Genomic DNA, 23,158 nt, shown 5'->3' with positions numbered 1-23,158 from the left:
TTCCTCCAAGGGACCCCTCAGGGTGGCATAGATAGGTCTCCTGCCCATTTTATCCTCCCAGCACCCCATCAAGGTAGGTTAGGCAGGCAGAGAAAGACCGTTCCAAGGGCACCCAAGTGAGCTTCATGGCTGAGTGAAGATCCGAAACGGTCCTCCCTTGTCCTAGTCCAGCCGTCTAACCTCAACATCGCACTGGCTCATTGGGACTGGGCATTGAGCAGGCTCCAGCAAATTAGTTATGACGCAGGCCAATGTCGTGTCTTTCAGTGGGGCATGGGTAGGGGGTTGGACTAGATGATCCTGGTGGTCCCTTCCAATTCTATGATTCTAATATAGCCAATCCATTGAATCAAAAGATTCTAGGGGCAGAGTGTTTTGCTAGACTGTCACTTCAAGCTGTTGGTAAAGAACTGCACAAATTCTCCTTCTGCTTCTTCCCCCTGTCTTTCCCACTGAGACTCAATGTAGATTACGAAATATGAAAACAAATTCAGTGAAACAGCGTAGATCTCTAATAAAACAATGCAGTGGGCTGTTTGGAACACAGGACAAGCAAATAATTAAACCATCTGAGGCAACAGTTAGTCAGTTTAGGCACAGACCTACCTAAAGCAACAGAACTATCTTAAAGTTTGGCATAACCATAGTAAATAAAGTGTTGCAAAGGAAGAAGACATTGTATTGCGGTAAAAGGGGGTGACACATGTAGTAAATGTTGCCGTATATTACAAGAGTGTCCTTTAAACAAAGTCATAATAGCAACCAGCTAAAGCAAGGGTGTCAAACATACAAGCCGGCCAGATCCACCCCCTTGTGTGTGTGTTAAGTGCCGTCAAGTTGCTTCCGACTCATGGCGACCCTATGAATCAAAGTCCTCCAAAATGTCCTGTCTTTGACAGCCTTGCTCAGATCTTGCAAACTGAGGGCTGTGGCTTCCTTTATTGAGTCAATCCATCTCTTGTTGGGTCTTCCTCTTTTCCTTCTGCCCTCAACTTTTCCTAGCATGACTGTCTTTCCCAGTGACTCTTGTCTTCTCATAATGTGACCAAAATACGATAGCCTCAGTTTAGTCCTTTTAGCTTCTAGGGTCAGTTCAGGCTTGATTTGATCTCAAACCCACTGATTTGTTTTTTTGGCAGTCCACGGTATCCGTAACACTCTCCTCCAACAAAGGAATCTACTTTCTTCTTATCAGCTTTCTTCAATGTCCAGCTTTCATACCCATACATAGTAATAGGGAATACAATGGCATGAATTAACTTGATCTTGGTGACCAGTGACACATCCTTACACTTCAGAATCTTTTCTAGCTCCTTCATGGCTGCCCTTCCCAGTCTCAATCTCCTGATTTCTTGGCTGCAGTCTCCCTTTTGGTTGATGATGGAACCCTTAAGAGCTCTTATTTGGTTGATGATAAAACCCTTAAGAGCTCTTATTTGGCCCACAAGCCAGCCAAGGCAGCCATGCCCCACTCAGTCCTGATCTGTGCTGGTGAGGAACTATTTCTCATATACCCTATGTGCAATTCCTCATCAATCCTCCACCTTGTTACAGGTAATACCTGTAATACTATAGCTATATGTATTGCCTCTTTCAATTGTCCCCTTGTTTTAAAACCTCCCGTTTTGTGACCTTCCCATAGGCAGCTCATGCTAGACTCCAGAGCGTGGAATCGAATTTGGAAGACGTCTTGGCGAGAGAGAGCAAAATGAAGAGCCTCATCCTGTCGCTGGAGGAAGAGAAGGCCCTTTATCGAAAGACGATCGAGAAGCTCTGTCAGTACCTGCCCGTCGAGGCTCTGTCGGCCTGCGAGCAGCTGCTGAAGGAGGCGGACTGTCACCCAAACATAATCTAGAAACAAGCCATAAATCGAGAGTTGCAGGCCAACGCCATTTTCTGACAATAAAGGAAAGACACGGGACCGGGTCTGCTGTCGAGGGTATCTGCTCCACCTCACACGGGTACTGAGATGCTCAGAGCTACGAGAGAGGCCTTTTCAACCTTGATATGCAAATCCCAGGTTAAATGTTTTTAATAATGTGTGTACATAAACTGCAATTCAAAAAAAAGGAGGTCAGATCTAATGAAGACAATTAGATATATATTTAGGATTGATCTAAAGGGAGCGGGAAAAGGTGAAATTTCACTAGTGGAGACCAGTGGTGACTTTCTAAACGTCAACCTCAGTATGTTTTCTTGACCTGTAATAAAAGGAACACTGTTGTGTCTTTCTATGTATTAATTAATACTTGAAAAGAAACAAGAATGTAATTCCCCCCCTCCAAAGAATAGCATGTTTCTCCTTGTAATGGGGGCGGGGTTCTTTTGTTGAGGCGGAGATGGGAGGGAGAGACGGGGGGGAAATGAGGAACTTCCCAACGAGTTCTCATGTGCCTGTGATGAATTCTACTGACAACTGCAGCTACTTAACAATAATCCCCTTCTGGTTCCCCAGATGTGACTTTGCTGCCAAGAATCACTGGTTCCAAGTTGCTTTTTCAGACACCTCCGGGTAGCCTGGCCTTATTTTTCCAGCTGTGTCTCCCAAAGTTGAGGTGGGAGGCGATGAAGGTTGGAAGTTCTCTCTTTCTTTCTGATCTTGCCCCTTGCTCTGCTAAGAGTCCAAATGGCAGTGACCTCGCAAGAGGCTGGATCCGTTGAGATGTATCATCCCGGAGGGTCAGTGGGAGATGAAAATGCTGGACCTCAACGCACAACTAGCCCATCCGGAAGACGGCACTAGGGCAGCCCTTCTTCCGACATGTTGATTTTGTATGCGTTGGCTTTATTTAAATGGAGAACGTTTGAATATTTCGTGCTCCCACCTTAGAGCCTGACGCGGTACAGTCCAGCGGCACATTCCTCGCAAGGGGTTTCTCCTCATCCATTTCTGAACTTAAGCAGAAGCACAGGTTTTTTGGCACGAACGCTGTGTGTTGCAATAGAATGTGTGCTGCCATTTACAAGATTTCAAGGATCCAAGGGAACTCTGTAAGATTGGTTTTCTTCTTCTTCTCTGTTTCAATGGCCATTGGGATCAAACGATCCTTCCAACTCCTGCCCCCCCCCCTTGTTGGAACAAGGGCACTGGATAAAATTTAAGCGTTAGCGTTCCTTAAACACTGTAGGATTATTATCATTACACAACAAAGGTGCACTTGCTCCAGAGAAGTACGTAGGCTGTTCTTGTGTTAACTCTCGGCAGAGGCTATAATCTAGATCTAGTGGTGGATACATTTCAGCTGCAAATATCTGCTCTGTAGTACGCTTAAAAAAACAATCAAAGAAGGCCATAGACACTGCTGGATGCTCTTCTGGCGGCTTCTGTCTCTAGCTGCTGCTCTGCATTATTTTGAAGTGTTGGGGGGGGATCTCTTCTGCCAGACACTGAAGTCAAAATTTGACATTATAGGGAATGACAAAGCTATGAAAATAGCTGTCAGTCATACGCAGGAAATGTGCATTTTACGAGATGCTTGGATCGTTGTAAGGTTTGGTAGGGATTTATTATTTGTCAGATTGTTTTAATAACGAGAGAAGTGCCAAATTCTACCAAGTTGTCTTACTCATAGCAATTAGGGGAAGATTGTGCGTGTCGGGGCTTCCATCGTAACACGCATTATGCAAGCGACACGCAAAATGGGGGGGGGACACAACAAAGTTGTGTTGCTTCTTTGTGTGTGCCACAGCGTCAATCTCTCCCCTTCCAGTACTGATATAATCCTCATGGTTACAGCCCAACAGGAGGACAGGAAATTCTAAGAGTTGACATCAACTTGTATTAATTTTGGCCGTGCGACGGAAGACTCAGATAGATTGTACCCAGTATTGTTTATGTGCCATTCATTACTGCCTCTTATTGAGTGAATCAGTTTCACATGGGATTAGATGACGCTGCAATAATACTGTATTTCACCAGTTCGAGGGAGAGAGAAAAAGCCATTTGAGGCAATTGGTGCATACGGAATTAAGTCCCAGAGAACTGTGGAACCGTACAGCAATGATCCAGGTGTTCAGGAACACCCTGCAATATTTTGTTTTTTAATTTTGAAAGGCACAGAATATTTCACTTACGTTGGACTTGCATTGACTTTTGAGTTATTCATTCATCACCTGGAACTTTTCCAATAAATGCCATTGCTGCAATTCCCTTGGCTGGTTTTGTTTGTCATATGGATTTATATGAAGTGTAAGGATGTAGTGCAGAGTGGTAAGCTGCAGGACTGCAGTCCAAGCTTTGCTCACGACCTGAGTTCGATCCCGACGGAAGTTGGTTTCAGGTAGCCGGCTCAAGGTTGACTCAGCCTTCCATCCTTCCGAGGTCTGTAAAAGGAGTACCCAGCTTGCTGGGGGTAAAGGGAAGATGACTGGGGAAGGCACTGGCAAACCACCCCATAAACAAAGTTTGCCTGGTAAACGTCGGGATGTGACGTCACCCCATGGGTCAGGAATGACCCAATGCTTGTACAGGGGACCTTTACCTTTTAAGGATGGGTTACTGGCCACCAAGATTAAGTGAATTCATGCCATCGTATTCCCTATTACTATGTACGGGTGTGAAAGCTGGACCTTGAAGAAAGCTGATAGGAAGAAAGTAGATTCCTTTGAAATGTGGTGCTGGAGGAGAGTGTTATGGATACTGTGGACTGCCAAAAATACAAATCAGTGGGTTATAGACCTAATCAAGCCTGAACTGACCCTAGAAGCTAAAATAACTAAACTGAAGCTATCGTATTTTGGTCACATTATGAGAAGACAAGAGTCACTGGGAAAGACAGTCATGCTAGGAAAAGTTGAGGGCAGAAGGAAAAGAGAAAGACCCAACAAGGGATGGATTGACTCAATAAAGGAAGCCACGGCCCTCAGTTTGCAAGATCTGAGCAAGGCTGTCAAAGATAGGACATTTTGGAGGACTTTGATTCATAGGGTCGCCATGAGTCAGAAGCGACTTGACGACACAACACACACATGGATTTATACACACACACACACACAAGCTTGGACATAGAAATCTCTCTGCTGCTACCCTTGATATGTTTTTAATCTGATCCAGCGGGCTTCCTCTTGCATTCTGATTCTGAAGCAAAATTTATAGCATGGGAAAAAACTCCTACAAGATCAAGGCATTGCAATCAATACAAATAGATCTGTAGGAGAATTATTAAAATTCTAAGCTTCTTTCTCCCCTGGGGGCAACTCAAGCATCATGGACTGAACCTGGCAGTGGAATTACTGACCAAAGTAATAAACTATGCAGATACATCAAGCATCATTTATTTAGAAATATAGAGTGCTGTTTACATCATGATGTGTGATTTCTAATCTTATAAAGAAGAGCGTGCAGCTATTAAATATAAGCAGATTAGCCAGGCTACAGTTGTGGTTTTTAACATGCCAAAACGGTTCTGGTTGTAGTTTAAATGCTATTTAAATGTGGAATAAAGAGTGAAATTACACAACTTTTATAAATCATGCCAATTCATTATCTGACTAATTTTATATTTTGCCTAATTCTGGTTTTTCCAAGTTGGGCAAGGACATTCATCCGTTGAAAATCTTACTCAGGCAGCGTGGTGTAGTGGTTAAGAGCGGTGGACTCTAATCTGAAGAACCGGGTTTGATGCCCCATTCCTCCACATGCAGCCTGCTGGGTGACCTTGGGCTAGTCACAGTTCTCTCAGAACTCTCAGCCCCAGCTACATCACAAGGTGTCTGTTGCGGGGAGAGAAAGAGAAGGCACTTGTAAGCTGGTTTGTTTCTCCTTAAAAGGGAAAGTCGGCATATAAAAACCAACTCTTCTTGTTGCCCTGAAAACTCTTATGAGGTGGAACTTGATGGGGTCACCATGAGTTGGCTGTAACTTGATTATAAGCCGCTTTGAGACTCCTTACGGTAGAGAAAAAAGAGATATAAAAACCAACTCTTCTTCTTCTGTGGGTGTTAAGATTTCAAGAAGACAGTGCAATTGGAGTCTATGGCATTGAAGTCCCTCCCCTCCCCAAACCCCACCCTCCTCAGGCTCTGTCCCAAAAACCTCCCTCTGGCAGCAAAGCGGGACCAGGCAACCCTAGCAGCTTTCCATCTGATTTCAGTCTATATGGCATATAGGTGTGTCAAACAGAACTGCTCACCGCTCTGGAAGTAGCCTCTTTTTAGCTTATGCTTCAGGTGGATGGCAGTACGTTGAAAACCAAACTTCATACTCTCTTCTATAATCCCAGCATTGTGGACCGACATGCCATTGTCAACCCTCAGCGTTTCTTACGCCTCTCCATCTGGGTGACCTTGGGCCAATCACTCTCAGCCTAACCTCCCTCGCAGGGTTGTTGTAAGGACAAAATGGAGGATTGGGTCCCCATTGGGGGAAAAGGTGGGGTACAAATAAATTAAATAAAATTAATAAATTAATTAAAATTAATTAATTAACCAACCCAAGATTCAAATCCCCACCTGGCCATGGAAGCTTGCTAGGTGACCCTGGTCCAGTCACATACTTTTAGCCTAACATACCTCACAGGGTTGTTGTGATGATATAATAAAGATATAATAGAGAAGAGGAGAATGATGATGCTCCTCTGATCCTGGAGAGAATAGGTATGCATCATAACTAGTATCCATTTTGACTAGTAGCCATGGATAGCCCTCTCCTCCATGAACATGTCCACTCCCCTCTTAAAGCCTTCGAAGTTGGCAGCCGTAAGAAGAGTCATGCTGGAACAGACCAAGGTCCATCAAGTCCAGCTAGATGCCTCCAGGAAGCCCCCAAACAAGACGACTGCAGAGCATCCTGCCTGTGTTCCACAGCACTGAATATAATAGGTATGCTCCTCTGATACTAGAGAGAGTAGGTATGCATCATGACTACTATTCATTTTGACTAGTAGCCATGGATAGCCCTCTCCTCCTGGCACAAAAGGTGGATTATCTGGCACAAAAGGTGGCTTTTCACTATGCTGACTTTTCTGCACATGTATAGTAGCATCCCGGTGTGCATTCTTATTGATATTTCAATTCACCTTCACTATTTGATACGATATTCAGTAAATGTCAGGCAAATAAGAGTATTTATCTGACCTTGCTGCATTATCTTAATTGGCTAGAAAGTCTCCCCCCCCCCCTTGTAGCCCTTGAATGTTGTTCTCTTTCCCCCTCTGGAAAAGGGGGAAAAAACCACCCTAGCAATTTTAATCCTCCTCCTTTGTATTTTCAGATTCAGAATGCAACCATAAAAGTTAATGTGGCCCTTCATAAGGTTCCCTTCTGTAAGTGTGAGCATCATAATGGAGATTTAGTGGGCTGTAAACAGGATGTCGGAAGTTGCCCTCCGTCAAAAATTAATGATGGCGATGGAGATTAAATCATTCTTCCGTGAAAATTCAGCGCATAACGCTGGGAGAGGGTTTGCAAGCAAGTTCAAAATAGGCCTTTCCCTGGAGACAGCCCCGAGAGATACTCCTGCTGCCTGTTCTGTGCAAAAAGGGGAGCTGCTGCTAAATCCTCTAGAAATCTACGGTAATCTTTCTGAGCAGTTCTAGGTGGGAGCTATTCTTCATAGGCACGTGACTGTTTGGCCTGTCCGTATAGCTATTTTTTTAAAAAATAATTTTTATTAATTTTTAAAAGTACAGGGATACAGGAAAAAAAGTGGGAAAGGGAAAATTCAACATAAAAACAAACATAAAATACAGCATACCTGTGCCCAAGCAAGCCAACCTTAGTTTTCCATATGCCTTGTGTGTGTAAAGTTCCTTCAAGTTGCAGCCGACTTATGGCGATCCCTTTTTGGGGTTTTCATGGCAAGAGACTAACAGAGGTGGTTTGCCAGTGCCTTCCTCTGCACAGCAACCCTGGACTTCCTTGGTGGTCTCCCATTCAAATACTAACCAGGGCTGACCCAGCCTGGGCCATCCAGGTCAGGGCTCCATATGCCTTAGCACCCCCGAAATTCCAGCCCCTGCCCATTGATTTAATATACTTTTGGCATAGACACTAAATGTAATAAAAGAACCGTTAAGAGATCATGTATTAGATACTAAATTCTGTAGCTTCTGTATTGTTTTTGTCTGTTATTAGCTTTTATATCAAATTTACAGTAGAATAATGCCTATCGTAGAAATAATATGTTATCTATGTTGATTGGTCACTCACCAGCTATTAATTCAATTATCATATGAAGAATATTTCTACTAACTAAGACAAAAATTTGTCCTATAGCTATTTTTAAAGCGTTGCTGTATGGGGAGACAGGGACTTGACAATACAACCTCGTGGTTCTCAGTGGCCCTGGGCATTTTCCTTTAATTGGCAATTTACCTGCAGAGGTCAGATCTGGGAAGTGCGTTCTGCAGCCAGCGTTATGTGCGTGATGGAAGCAAGCCGTTTGCAGTCAAGAACTTAAGAAGGAACTAGTCAAAGTGCTGGGAGGGCAGGGAGACCAAGGCGAGAAGACAAGCCAAATTACTTTCTGAGAATCTAATAGCGAGGTGTAGTGGTTAAGAGCGGTGGTTTGGAGCGGTGGAGTCTGATCTGGAGAACCGGGTTTGATTCCCTGCTCCTCAGGTTTAATCGAGGATCTCCCTCACATTTTGTTTAGTTGCTCATTTTATAACTCTATTCGTTTTAAATTAACCCAGCACATCCCAGATGTTTTAGACACAGTGGACGGCCAAGTTAGTTTTTTAATGGCAGACGTTAATCCAAAGATCATGCTTAGTGTGGCCTTTTATATCATGTTAGCTTCTAAGCTAAGGAAGAAATTTGTTGAAAATTAGAAAATTAGACCCCAAAGCTGACACAGAAAGAATAAATTTAGGAGAACTATAACATCCAATTCAGTAACAAGTATGTATATATGTAGCTGCCTGTAACATTTTAAAAATTTTATTCATGTAACTCTGGGTGTTGTGGGTTTTACATTGTGTATGGTTTTAATCTGAACATTGTTAAGGTCTGTGACCAAAACATTAATAAATTGGAGCTGGTCATTGGATTCCCCCACTCCTCCACATGAAGCCAGCTGGGTGACCTTGGGCTAGTCACACTCTCTCAGCCCCATCTATCTCACAGGGTGTCTGTTGTGGGGAGGGGAAGGGAAGGTGATTGTAAGCCTGTTTGAGTCTTCCTTAAGTGGTAGAGAAAGCCGGCATATGAAAACCAACTCTTCTTCTTCCTCCTCCTCTTCTTCCTCTTCCTCTTCTCCTCCTCCTCCTCCTCTTTCTCTTTCTCCTTCTAATTTTGCATACCTGCGCAGGCTGTCTAGAGGAGTAAATTTACCTCCATTTTCATCCGGCTTGATTATTTTGTAAATAAAGCAATTATTGCAAAGGCATCGTAACTCTCTAATGCTCTCTCATCCAAAGAAAGGCAGTCTGAGCTGTGTTGCCCTCGGGGTTTCTCCTCTGGTCTTGCTCTCCATTTCCTACCATCTGATCAGACTCTCCAAACCCTAGGGCTGCCAACCTCCAGGTACTAGCTGGAGATCTCCTGCTATTACAACTGATCTCCAGCCGACAAAGATCAGTTCACCTGGAGAAAAATGGCCGCTTTGGCAATTGGACTCTATGGCACTGAAGTCCCTCCCCAAACCCCACCCTCCTCAGGCTCCATCCCAAAAACCTCACGCTGGTGACGAAGAGGGACCTGGCAACCCCATCAAACGCTCTGTCATGTTCTAGTTGGACCAAGAAACAGAAGCCAGGCTGGACCTATGGTGGAAGTGCGGGCCACTAGTGGGGGAAGAAGAGGCTTAGGTTGTACCCCAGCACTCTCTGCCTGTGCATGCTTTTGCTTCCTTCCATAGATTCTTCCTATAGAGACCAGACATATACTTGGTCCTCCACAATGACAGACGGTCATATATCTAATTTCAATCCAGGCCACAGAGTGAGGATTAATAGATCTGCAAAATGGATCTAGGGACAGAAAAGAGGGATTTCTTTACAAATCTGAAGTTCCAAGTTTGTGGAAAGATCCGAATTTTTTTTCAAAGAATACGTTGGAAGGCAATTTACGCTTATCAAAACAATGCAACCAAGAAAGGAATGCCCACTGCCCTTTCATTGGCCATTTTGGGGGTTGCTAGGCAACAACAATTTTGCTAAGCCTTCCAAGCCTTGGTCCCTGTTAAGCAAAGCCATGGGGAAGGAGCAGGGGTGGACTTGGAGGCTACCACATAAATCAGTCAGACTTTTCCCAAGGGAGAGGCTGCCAGGGGGAAGGAGGGAGGGAAATCTGAAGACGGGAGTAGATAAAGGTAGCCCTTTCTTGGCAGGTGGGAATAGAAGAAGAAAAGGAAGCAGGAAAAGGGGGGCTGTATTGGGATGCCAGGGAAGAGCAAGAGGAAATAGCTGGGGAGGGAGATTTCAAGAGAAAATAAGATGCCTCTGCAAGTCCTTGGGGGGGGGGGTGTCCCCAAATTATATAATTTTATGCAAAAATGCATTTGTTTAGAATTTTTTAATCTGCCTTTCTCGCTGGAGTGATCCAAGGCAGCTTTCTTGATGTATTGCAAGACACGCTTCACTGCTGGTTATGTTCCTTTTCTTGTCGAACAGATTTCTTAATCTAAAAACATTTCCTTAAACCAAGCCGTCTGCGAAAGGCACCGTAATGTTTGATGCGACCACTAGATGGCAGCATATCTTTGACTATTTCCCCAACAGCTAATGATGCTTCTGGTGGGTTTCGAGAATTTCCCAAACTGATTTTTCAGATTATTGTTCTGTAAAAATGTAAACATCACCCACAGAGAGATCATGCGCACGCTGCATGGGCGTGGCTGCCAGCTCATGATTTTATGAAAAGACATCTTCCATGAAACAAATCTCCTTGGCTTGCTTGATTTATTTGTTTTGTTTCTTTTACACACAAAAATTGCTATAAAAATAACCTCACCTTCCTTTTCATTATCTTGGCACATTAGAAATTCTTGGCTAGGCTTCTGAACAGAAGCAAGCTCATATTGTATATATAGCATCCATCTGCGGAGTTACTTGGCTATTTGATAGTACCAGTAGCTGTGTGTTCTCTTCTGCCGCAGATCCTCCTGTAGGAAGAAAAAAATAGGTGTTTCTATCTACCATCTGCTCCTGTAAAAACTCACCTTTTCATGTTGATTTTTGAAGCTTGGTGCTCAACAGGTTAACATATAGTATTCCAGTGACAGACACGGGAAACCAAGTAGATTTACAAGGTAGCAACAATTTCTCTGTAAATGCAGGATTGTGTCTCTTGATAATTGGACTCTATGGCACTGAAGCCCCACCTCTCTCCAAAGCCTGCCTTCCTCAGGCTCCACCCCCATAATCTTCACGTATTGCCCAACCTGGAGCTGGCAACCCTACTTATGGTGATCCTGTAGGGTTTTCAAGACGAGACATCCAGAGGTGGTTTGCCATCGCTTGCATCTGTGTAGCAACCCTTGGCTTCCTTGGTTGGTCTCCCATCCAAGTACTAACCAAGGCCCACTCTGCTTAGCTTTCAAGATCTGATAAGATTGGGCCATCCAGGTCAAGGCCCTTCTGTGTATACATATCTGCTTTTCAGTCTCTGTGTTTCTCTTTCATCACAGTCAAGTGCTATTCACATACACAGCACTTCATAGAGTTTCATAGGTCAGGACCCGGCTTCTGAAGAGTTTACAATCTAAATTTTGATAGGGGGAAGAACATCCAAGAGGGGTAAAAGAGAGAGAGAGGCTAGCAAAGAATGAATACCAGCAAATGCAGATATATATCCTTGAGTTTGTTTACAATAGGGCCATCCCTCTGCCTGAAACAAACATTGGAGGAATGGCCAAGAGATTAAGTGATGAAACTAAACAGAAGGATGCATTAACTTCTGCATGGTTCTGGTATCTCCGCTAGGAGATATACACTCACACAATACGCACAGGTAGTTGATTATTGATTTATTTCCTTGCTTTATTTGTGTGTGTATAAAGTGCCGTCAAGTCGCAGCCGACTTATGGCGACCCCTTTTTGGGTTTTTCATGGCAAGAGACTAACAGAGGTGGTTTGCCAGTGCCTTCCTCTGCACAGCAACCCTGGTATTCCTTGGTGGTCTCCCATCCAAATACTAACCAGGGCTGACCCTGCTTAGCTTCTGAGATCTGACAAGATCAGGCCAGCCTGGGCCATCCAGGTCAGGGCTTGCTTTATTTACAGTCTGCCTTTTTTGCTGAGGCTCAAGGCAGGTTACAAAATTTAACAACAACACCATAGGAAAAGCAGAAGACATACAATAAGATTGGATGGCAAAATTAGAAAACAGTGCAATAAAATGGTGTAAGATAGGACAAAGGAGCCCCGTGGCACAGAGTGGTAAGCTGCAGTACTGCAGTTAAAAGCTCTGCTCACTACCTGATTTCGATCCCGACGGAAGTCGGGTTCAGGTAGCCGGCTCAAGGTTGACTCAGCCTTCCGTCCTTCCGAGGTCGGTAAAATGAGGACCCAGCTTGCTGGGGGTAAAGGGAAGATGACTGGGGAAGACACTGGCAAACCACTTCGTAAACACAGTCTGCCTAGTAATCGTCGGGATGTGACTTCACCCCATGGGTCAGGAATGACCCGGTGCTTGCACAGGGGACCTTTACCTTTAAGACAGGACACGCATCTCAAGCAATGCAAAAACGGGAGTACATAAACTAGAAAAATAATTCAGTAAGAACATGATAATTCATGCAACATTCAGTGTCATAAACTGTATCTCTATTCCCTGCATAAAAAGGCCGCACCTGAACAATTCATTTTTGCACATTCTGTGGAATGGCAGAAGCTTGGTAACCAACTGAACATCTACAGAACATCTCCCAATAATACTATGACCTGGAGTGCCCCGGTTGTTGACTTGAACCTTGTGTTCAAGTAATAGAGATAAAATGAAATAGATGAGCCAATCTCATTTGATGAAAAGTGACACGTTAGCAAGAGAACCGGCTTTCTATAGCGATGAGCGGCTTGACTTGCAAATGGGCTGACAACTCTCAGTAATGCTTGTGAATGTTCAGAATTTTGGTTGCTGTCGTCAAGAGTTTTGTAGGCTCAGAATTACTGCTTGCCCACCATTTATTTCTTAGATGCCATGCATGATCTTTTTCTAGGATGCATGCATGTTTTCACTAGAGTTGCCAACCTCCAGGTACTAGCTGGAGATCTCCTGCTATTACAACTGATCCCCAGACGATAGAGATAAGATCCCCTGGAGAAAATGTCTGCTTTGGCAATTGGACTCTATGGCATTGAAGTCCCCTCCCGAACCCTGCCCTCCTCAGGCTCTGCCTCAAAAACCTCCCGCTGGTGGCGAAGAGGGGCCTGGCAATCCTAGTTCTCACTGTGCCCCTCAAGAATTGTGTGGCATGGTCGATTGTGTGCTGCCTAAGCAAGGATGCAGTGCTCAAGGCAAGCAATGTCCCCCGCCCCATATGTCTGGAATTATAATTTGCCTTGGGGTGTCTGTGAAATTGCCCGGCCCTGTTTGATTGCTCATGCCATGACCAAGAAATTGTTCTGTATATTACACACCCATTTTAAAAACCTCAACAAACATGCGCCAACATTACAACTTCCCTCAGTGCTCATTCGGACGAACGCTGGCCACGCTGGTTCAAAATCAGCTCACAAACCTGCGACGTTCTCAGTTTAAATTATGAACAGAAGACCATTTTCAAGGGGGTTTAAGTCAAATGCAATTAAGCGCGGCAGGCTGGGTAAATTCATGCGACAAGCCCCTTCTTTTTGAACTTCAATCATACCTAATTTTCATGTATTCTCTCTGATGTGCTTATTTCACTTCCCCCCAGGTGGCTGTTTCAAATGAATGGTTGTCCGTACAGAAATGGAGGAGGGTAATGTACTCGTGTTCTGCTTTAACCATGTAGCAGCAAGAGGTGGTCCCCAGATGGTTCACCATATTAAATCACATATCCGATTTGATCCCACATTTCTTCACGTGAGAAATGTTTAAATTTGGAACCAAATTTATTACAAAGAGCAAAAGATGTAAAATAAAGCAAATGGAAGGCCTTGCTGCATGATTATCCTCCAAAACTGTACAGAAAGCTTGGCAACATTAAACCTTTTTGTGAATCTGCTTGGCCATTACATTTATGTATTTATGTATTTATTTATTTATTCCCTACTTTTGTCCCTGATGGGTACGCAAAGTAGCGTACAACTTTGTTCTCCCCTCTTCTATTGTACCCTTAACAACTATCTTATGAGGTAGCTTACTCTGAAAGAGGGCGACTAGACAAAATAAACTCAGCAGGCTTACGTGGCCGAGTAGGGCTTCCAACCTGTATCTCCTATGTAGACCCCTTTGAGGCTTGGTGGATAGGGCTAAGTTCACCTATTGGATCACCCATCAGTAGGGTTGCCAGCTCCAGATTGGGAAATACCTGGAGATTTTTGGGGTGGAGCCTAAGGAGGGTGGGGTTTGGGGAGGGGAGGGACTTCAATGCCATAGACTCCAATTGCCAATGCAGCCATTTTCTCCAGGTGAACTGATCTCTATCGGCTGGAGATCAGTCGTAATAGCAGGATATCTCCATCTAATACCTGGATTCGCAACCCTACCCATCAGTCCCACTCAATAGCAGCATATGGGAGACTCTAGTCGCATCAATAACAGGTCCCACTGAAAGAGACCACTTACAGATGGAACAGTCAGATTCGAGTCCAGTAGCACCTGTAATACCAAGAAGATTTTCAGGGCATAAGCTCTCCCTCAGCGGTCTGTTGCTTCCATGTTAGGTATTGCTGCAAGGAAACTCAACCACATGGGTAGAAAGAGCTTTTATCCGTCCCCAACAGAAACCTGGAAACCAGCAGCGACATTGCCCGGGCAGGTGTTCTCTATGTTTGCTTCGTAAAACGTTTCTTCCCTAATGCTCCCATCATTTTCTCTTCCTCTGTATTTCCAATGAAGTTTTAGTACTGAATTTACGGCACTGCAATGATTAGCATGGGAACAGACTGTGGGCTCATTAAAAAAGGGATTGCCATCAATTTTCTGCCGGATCAAACATCAATGGAAAGTATCTGTTTGTTGGGAAAGTTGCATCCATCTCCAGCAAATGGCTGTTGAAGGAGGAAATGGGGCAGGGGTAGCAAAGTTTGCGTCTATACCTTTCACAGAGGCTTGATTTGCAAGAATCACCCTGTGAAGCTTTTCATGACTTGGAAGTAAATCATTAAAGGTGAAGGTGTAGTGGTTAAGAGCGGTGGTTTGGGGCGGTGGAGTCGGATCTGGAGAACTGGGTTTCCTTCCCCACTCCTCCACATGAGCTGCAGAGCCTAATCTGGTGAACTGGATTTGTTTCCCCGCTCCTCCACGTGAAGCCAGCTGGGTGACCTTGGGATAGTCACAGCTCTCTTAGAGCTCTCTCAGCCCCACATACCTCACAGGGTGTCTGTTGTGGGGAGGGGAAGGGAAGGTGATTGTAAGCCAGTTTGAGTCTCCCTTAAGTGGTAGAGAAAGTCAGCATACAAAAACCAACTCTTCTTCTTCTTCTTCTTCTTCTTCTTCTTCTTCTTCTTCTTCTTCTTCTTCTTCTTCTTCTTCTTCTTCTTCTTCTCTGTTCCAGGATTCCAGTTCTGGGTTGCAATTAGGATTGCCAACCTCCAGGTACTAGCTGGTGATCTCCTGCTATTAAAACTGATCTCCAGGCGACCGAGATCAGTTCACCTGGAGAAAATGGCCACTTTGGCAATTGGACTCTATGGCATTATACCCTACTGAAGTCCCTCCTCTCCCTGTGTGTGTTTTATTGTTATTTATTATACTGCAAGCCGCTTCATAGCTATTTATGTGGAGAGTTGCAGTATAAATATTTTAAAGAAATATCCAGATATTCATGACGCTGTCTGCATGATCTTTTAAGACTGTTTTGTGTGGTTTAGAACAATTTGCTGATAGATGGCTTCTTCTTCTTTTTTGCCATCAAGTCACAACTGACTTATGGTGACCCTGTAGGTTTTTCAAGGCAAGAGACGTTCAGAGGTGGTTGGCCATTAACTGCCTCTGCATCACAATCCTGGTATTCGTTGGAGGTCTCCCTTCCAAATGCTTGCCAGGGTCAGGGCTAGGGTTGCCAGCTCTGGGTTGGGAAATATCTGGAGATTTTGAGGCGGCGCCTGAGGAGGGCGGGGGTTTGGGGTGGGGAGGGACTTCAATGGAGTATAATGCCATAGAATCCATCTTCCAAAACGGCCATTTTCTCCACGTGAATTGATCTCTATCACTGGGAGATCAGCTGTAATCCCAGGAACTCTCTAGCTAATACCTGGAGGTTATCTCAGAGAACAAGATACCTATGCTGAAAAAGACTATAAGTTAAAGAACAACAGCATGTGGCTCCAAAATAGGTAATTTATAATAGATTCACATTCAAACAGACTCGGTACTCAGACCTAAATTCAAAATCATATGCAATTCAATTACACTTGATACAACCAAAGCAATAAATTTCAAAGGGATTCAAAGGAATTACAATTCATTCCTCAAACACAATTCATTCCCAAACCATGGGTATAAGAGTTCAAATCAAATAAGGTCACTCCAGACCGTCACAGTATATTCCTCCTTTGGTGGTGATTACCCCACTTCTCTCCGGGGAAGAGGCAACAAAGTTCCAACTCACAAAGTGATGATGTTCCAAATCATAAGAAGACGTTCAAAATCATAAAAAAGACGACACTTCTAGATAAGTTGTCGTTTCGCCAACCCGGCTTCTTCAGTTGTACTTAAAAATTATGCAATTCGGGCACTCCGCCTCTATAAAAAATGCATTTAATAGGCAATGGTATTATAACGTCATTTTTCAAAACATTAAATTGATATGAAACATATTAAATTCCATGTATTGCAATCTTACCCCAATAGTGATAGACCAGACACGGCTCAAGACCCAAACAGGCTCCTAGTTCCTACTGAGAGGTTGTGAAAGCTAAGGGGAATAATACTCAGAGTTATAGATGGGAGTCAGCTGTGCATCCAATACAAACTCCTAACCTGCTTAAAGGAAACTTGACAAGTCAAATTCATGATTGAGTCCCGCAGGAAACATCGTTTTAAAAAGAAAAATGAGTTTCATTTCCTGTCTATGCAGGATAGTGGTAATATCCTGTTGGTGATAGGAACGAGGTGTATACTTCCAGAGGGCAAAAAATAAAATATCATTTTCGGAATGTCCTTTGTCGAGATAATGCTGCGTGAGTGGAGCATCTAATACCTTTGCCCGCAAGCGCGCCCTGTGCTCCCCAATCCTAAGCTTAAGTTGTCTAGTACAGGAGCCAATGTAAAGAAGAGAGCAGGGGCAAGAAATTGCGTACACAGTATTCCTTGATGAACAATTAGTAAAATGCCTCAGTTGATATTTGAAATTGAACGCAGAGGAGCTCACTTCTTTCACTGGTAAACTGAGCGAACAGACTGAGCAGGTTCCACACTTGTAGTGGCCAGAAATCATAGGTCTGGGTTTAGGATCAGAAAAGTCAGTTTTAACCATGTAATTCTTCAGTGACTGGGTTTTCCTCAGGCCAAATAGGGGAGGTTGCTGACATCCAGGTATATTCTGCAAAATGTGCCAGTGACGATTGATTATTTTCTTAATATCATATGTCAAATGATTAAACTCCAAAGAGCCATAGATTCTGAGGGCAGTCTCACACTTACGACCTTCACTGCTTAAAAGGGAATTCCTTTCAGCTAGATCAGCCCGATGCTGAGCTTTCCTAATGCTATCTTCTGCATAGCCCCTACAGCGTAACTTTTTTGTTAGTTCTGAGGCTGCCTTGTTATAATCATGGTTAAAGGTGGAATTGCGTTTTAGTCTTAATAACTGGCTGTATGGTAAATTGAGTTTGAGATGGAGGGGGTGATGTGAATGAAAGTGCAAACCTGCCCCTAAGTCCGTAGGTTTGTGGAAAGGTTTCACTGCAATGGTGTTTTGCTGGGTCCTAAAGACCGTCACGTCTAGAAAGGAAATGGATTGCTCACTGAAAGAGCCCGAGAATCGTAAGTGCTCATCTAGAGAATTGATCCATGTGTAAAATGAGGAGAAACTGTCTGATGAATTCAAAATAAGAAACAAATCATCAATAAATCTAAAATAACATTTAACATGTGCCAAAAAAGGATCACTATTATACAAAAGCCGTTGCTCAAAAGATATCATATACAGATTGGCAATCGATGGGGCGCACGCTGCGCCCATAGCAACTCCCTGGGTTTGAATGAAAAACTGGTCCTTGTATCTAAAAAAATTGTTCTCAAATAAAATATCAATCAAACTTAATAGAAAATGTGTGGGTGGCAATAGATTCTCCCGATGATTCAGTCTCTCTTCCAAGATGCTTCTAGCACTCTCCAATGGAATGTTTGTATAGAGTGCTGAGACGTCCAGAGTAACAAATACAGCTTCTGGAGATATTTCCATGTGTTCAATTTTAGTAATAAAATCCCTGGTGTCTTTGATGTAAGAGGGAGTGTCCTTCACCATGGGTTGAAGAAAGGATTCTATGTATTTTGAAACAGGCTCCAAAAGACTGCCGGTTGCTGATATAATAGGTCTTCCAGGAGGATTTTCTAAAGTCTTATGTATTTTAGGCAAAGAATAAAAAATCGGAACTCGAGGGTATTTCACAAACAAAAAGTCAGCTGTAGGTTTTTCTATGTAGTTGAGAGCCAAGCCTTCATAGAGAACTGTTTTGACCACATTCGAGATCCTATCAGTAGGATCCCTGGAAATACGTTTGTAGAACCTAGTATCCTGCAGTTGTCTCATATTTTCATTGTTATAATTTTGGGAATCCAAGATCACGATGGCCCCTCCTTTATCGGCTGGCCGGCAAACAATAGATCTGTCTTCAGACAGTGATTTCAAAACGGACATTTCCTCAGAGCTCATATTAGATGGGGTGTGATTCTTCCAAGCCTTGCGTTTCTCCAGTTTCTCCACATCACGGAGAACAATGGATTGGAAAGTGGAGATGTGATGACTAACGTTTTTTGGAATGAAAGTGGACTTTGGTTGGAAAGTGCGAATTGGTGAGGATAGCCCCCTGAAAAATTCCTTCAACTTAATAATTCTGAAGAATTTATAAAGGTCCACCCTTGTTTTAAAAGCCGAATAGCGTGGGGTGGGTACAAATCCTAAACCTAAATTGATAACTTTCTCTTCTTCTGGGGTAAGAGTTCTGGAAGATAAATTCACAATGAGGTTATTGGTCTCTAATGGCAATTCTAATTGCTATGAGGGTTGCGCTTGTTTTTTACGGGGAGCCCTGGGGGGACCCCGTTGAGGTTTAGAGGTATAAGAAAATTCTCTACGGCCCGAGCGCAGTTGGTAGGAGGAGCCGTACGACCCACCACTTGAGATGCTAGAATTGCCTTGCTCAGAGGAGGAGGCTTCTGAGTCGGAACCTCTGGCCCCACCCATTCTGCCTCGGTAATTACGCTGTTGTCCCTGCCCATGCCAAAAATATACCCTATTATTGGCGTAATTGTCCTGATCCCGCTGAAATTTCCGGTTTTTATACACCTCAATATCAGTTGCATATTTCTCCAAATCCTTCTCTAGTTGGTTTAACTGAGATTCATACGCCTCTTCAGTGATAGAATCTTTTAACTCTGCTTTCAAGCAATCAGCTTCTTCCTTGGATGTTTCTGATTCCCTGAGAGATCTCTCAATAACTAACATCATGAGGTCCACTGAGCATTTGTTTAATATGGCCATCCATTTCTCATTGAATTCTTTATCTGTTCTGTATAAAGCTGGTGCTTTCTGAATTCTTAGCCCTCTGGGGATAATGTCGTTCTCAATATATTCTGATAAGGTTAATGCATGTGACTCCGCTCTAACACTCCGTTTTAAAATATTCCAAACTTTAGACATATCCCTACTTGGTGTTTTGCTAACTGTTGGTTTCTTGGGTAATAATTTGAATATCCTATCTTTATCAGAGCTCGAATAGCTAAATAAAGTAAGCTTGTGAGCCATAGTTTTAGATTATCTCAGAGAACAAGATACCTATGCTGAAAAAGACTATAAGTTAAAGAACAACAGCATGTGGCTCCAAAATAGGTAATTTATAATAGATTCACATTCAAACAGACTCGGTACTCAGACCTAAATTCAAAATCATATGCAATTCAATTACACTTGATACAACCAAAGCAATAAATTTCAAAGGGATTCAAAGGAATTACAATTCATTCCTCAAACACAATTCATTCCCAAACCATGGGTATAAGAGTTCAAATCAAATAAGGTCACTCCAGACCGTCACAGTATATTCCTCCTTTGGTGGTGATTACCCCACTTCTCTCCGGGGAAGAGGCAACAAAGTTCCAACTCACAAAGTGATGATGTTCCAAATCATAAGAAGACGTTCAAAATCATAAAAAAGACGACACTTCTAGATAAGTTGTCGTTTCGCCAACCCGGCTTCTTCAGTTGTACTTAAAAATTATGCAATTCGGGCACTCCGCCTCTATAAAAAATGCATTTAATAGGCAATGGTATTATAACGTCATTTTTCAAAACATTAAATTGATATGAAACATATTAAATTCCATGTATTGCAATCTTACCCCAATAGTGATAGACCAGACACGGCTCAAGACCCAAACAGGCTCCTAGTTCCTACTGAGAGGTTGTGAAAGCTAAGGGGAATAATACTCAGAGTTATAGATGGGAGTCAGCTGTGCATCCAATACAAACTCCTAACCTGCTTAAAGGAAACTTGACAAGTCAAATTCATGATTGAGTCCCGCAGGAAACATCGTTTTAAAAAGAAAAATGAGTTTCATTTCCTGTCTATGCAGGATAGTGGTAATATCCTGTTGGTGATAGGAACGAGGTGTATACTTCCAGAGGGCAAAAAATAAAATATCATTTTCGGAATGTCCTTTGTCGAGATAATGCTGCGTGAGTGGAGCATCTAATACCTTTGCCCGCAAGCGCGCCCTGTGCTCCCCAATCCTAAGCTTAAGTTGTCTAGTACAGGAGCCAATGTAAAGAAGAGAGCAGGGGCAAGAAATTGCGTACACAGTATTCCTTGATGAACAATTAGTAAAATGCCTCAGTTGATATTTGAAATTGAACGCAGAGGAGCTCACTTCTTTCACTGGTAAACTGAGCGAACAGACTGAGCAGGTTCCACACTTGTAGTGGCCAGAAATCATAGGTCTGGGTTTAGGATCAGAAAAGTCAGTTTTAACCATGTAATTCTTCAGTGACTGGGTTTTCCTCAGGCCAAATAGGGGAGGTTGCTGACATCCAGGTATATTCTGCAAAATGTGCCAGTGACGATTGATTATTTTCTTAATATCATATGTCAAATGATTAAACTCCAAAGAGCCATAGATTCTGAGGGCAGTCTCACACTTACGACCTTCACTGCTTAAAAGGGAATTCCTTTCAGCTAGATCAGCCCGATGCTGAGCTTTCCTAATGCTATCTTCTGCATAGCCCCTACAGCGTAACTTTTTTGTTAGTTCTGAGGCTGCCTTGTTATAATCATGGTTAAAGGTGGAATTGCGTTTTAGTCTTAATAACTGGCTGTATGGTAAATTGAGTTTGAGATGGAACCTGCTCAGTCTGTTCGCTCAGTCCTGTACTAGACAACTTAAGCTTAGGATTGGGGAGCACAGGGCGCGCTTGCGGGCAAAGGTATTAGATGCTCCACTCACGCAGCATTATCTCGACAAAGGACATTCCGAAAATGATATTTTATTTTTTGCCCTCTGGAAGTATACACCTCGTTCCTATCACCAACAGGATATTACCACTATCCTGCATAGACAGGAAATGAAACTCATTTTTCTTTTTAAAACGATGTTTCCTGCGGGACTCAATCATGAATTTGACTTGTCAAGTTTCCTTTAAGCAGGTTAGGAGTTTGTATTGGATGCACAGCTGACTCCCATCTATAACTCTGAGTATTATTCCCCTTAGCTTTCACAACCTCTCAGTAGGAACTAGGAGCCTGTTTGGGTCTTGAGCCGTGTCTGGTCTATCACTATTGGGGTAAGATTGCAATACATGGAATTTAATATGTTTCATATCAATTTAATGTTTTGAAAAATGACGTTATAATACCATTGCCTATTAAATGCATTTTTTATAGAGGCGGAGTGCCCGAATTGCATAATTTTTAAGTACAACTGAAGAAGCCGGGTTGGCGAAACGACAACTTATCTAGAAGTGTCGTCTTTTTTATGATTTTGAACGTCTTCTTATGATTTGGAACATCATCACTTTGTGAGTTGGAACTTTGTTGCCTCTTCCCCGGAGAGAAGTGGGGTAATCACCACCAAAGGAGGAATATACTGTGACGGTCTGGAGTGACCTTATTTGATTTGAACTCTTATACCCATGGTTTGGGAATGAATTGTGTTTGAGGAATGAATTGTAATTCCTTTGAATCCCTTTGAAATTTATTGCTTTGGTTGTATCAAGTGTAATTGAATTGCATATGATTTTGAATTTAGGTCTGAGTACCGAGTCTGTTTGAATGTGAATCTATTATAAATTACCTATTTTGGAGCCACATGCTGTTGTTCTTTAACTTATAGTCTTTTTCAGCATAGGTATCTTGTTCTCTGAGATAATCTAAAACTATGGCTCACAAGCTTACTTTATTTAGCTATTCGAGCTCTGATAAAGATAGGATATTCAAATTATTACCCAAGAAACCAACAGTTAGCAAAACACCAAGTAGGGATATGTCTAAAGTTTGGAATATTTTAAAACGGAGTGTTAGAGCGGAGTCACATGCATTAACCTTATCAGAATATATTGAGAACGACATTATCCCCAGAGGGCTAAGAATTCAGAAAGCACCAGCTTTATACAGAACAGATAAAGAATTCAATGAGAAATGGATGGCCATATTAAACAAATGCTCAGTGGACCTCATGATGTTAGTTATTGAGAGATCTCTCAGGGAATCAGAAACATCCAAGGAAGAAGCTGATTGCTTGAAAGCAGAGTTAAAAGATTCTATCACTGAAGAGGCGTATGAATCTCAGTTAAACCAACTAGAGAAGGATTTGGAGAAATATGCAACTGATATTGAGGTGTATAAAAACCGGAAATTTCAGCGGGATCAGGACGATTACGCCAATAATAGGGTATATTTTTGGCATGGGCAGG

The 23,158-nt window shown here is 42.9% G+C and overlaps 1 protein-coding gene across 1 annotated transcript in view; it reads left to right on the top strand.

Moving 5' to 3' along the window:
• Positions 1–2,347, top strand: part of TBC1D4 (TBC1 domain family member 4) — a 50,040-nt gene extending 47,693 nt beyond the window's left edge. Inside the window, exon 18 of the mRNA XM_056861888.1 lies at positions 1,643–2,347. Within this exon, the coding sequence (XP_056717866.1) occupies positions 1,643–1,855 (213 nt within the window). The 3' untranslated portion in view covers positions 1,856–2,347. The remainder of the gene's footprint in view (positions 1–1,642) is intronic.
• The last annotated feature ends 20,811 nt before the right edge of the window (positions 2,348–23,158 follow it).

The sequence above is a fragment of the Euleptes europaea genome, chromosome 16 (genome assembly GCF_029931775.1).
Source record: "Euleptes europaea isolate rEulEur1 chromosome 16, rEulEur1.hap1, whole genome shotgun sequence".
NCBI lineage: Eukaryota > Metazoa > Chordata > Lepidosauria > Squamata > Sphaerodactylidae > Euleptes > Euleptes europaea.
Note: the sequence above shows the minus strand (reverse complement) of the source record. Positions and strands in the feature narration are given on the sequence as shown.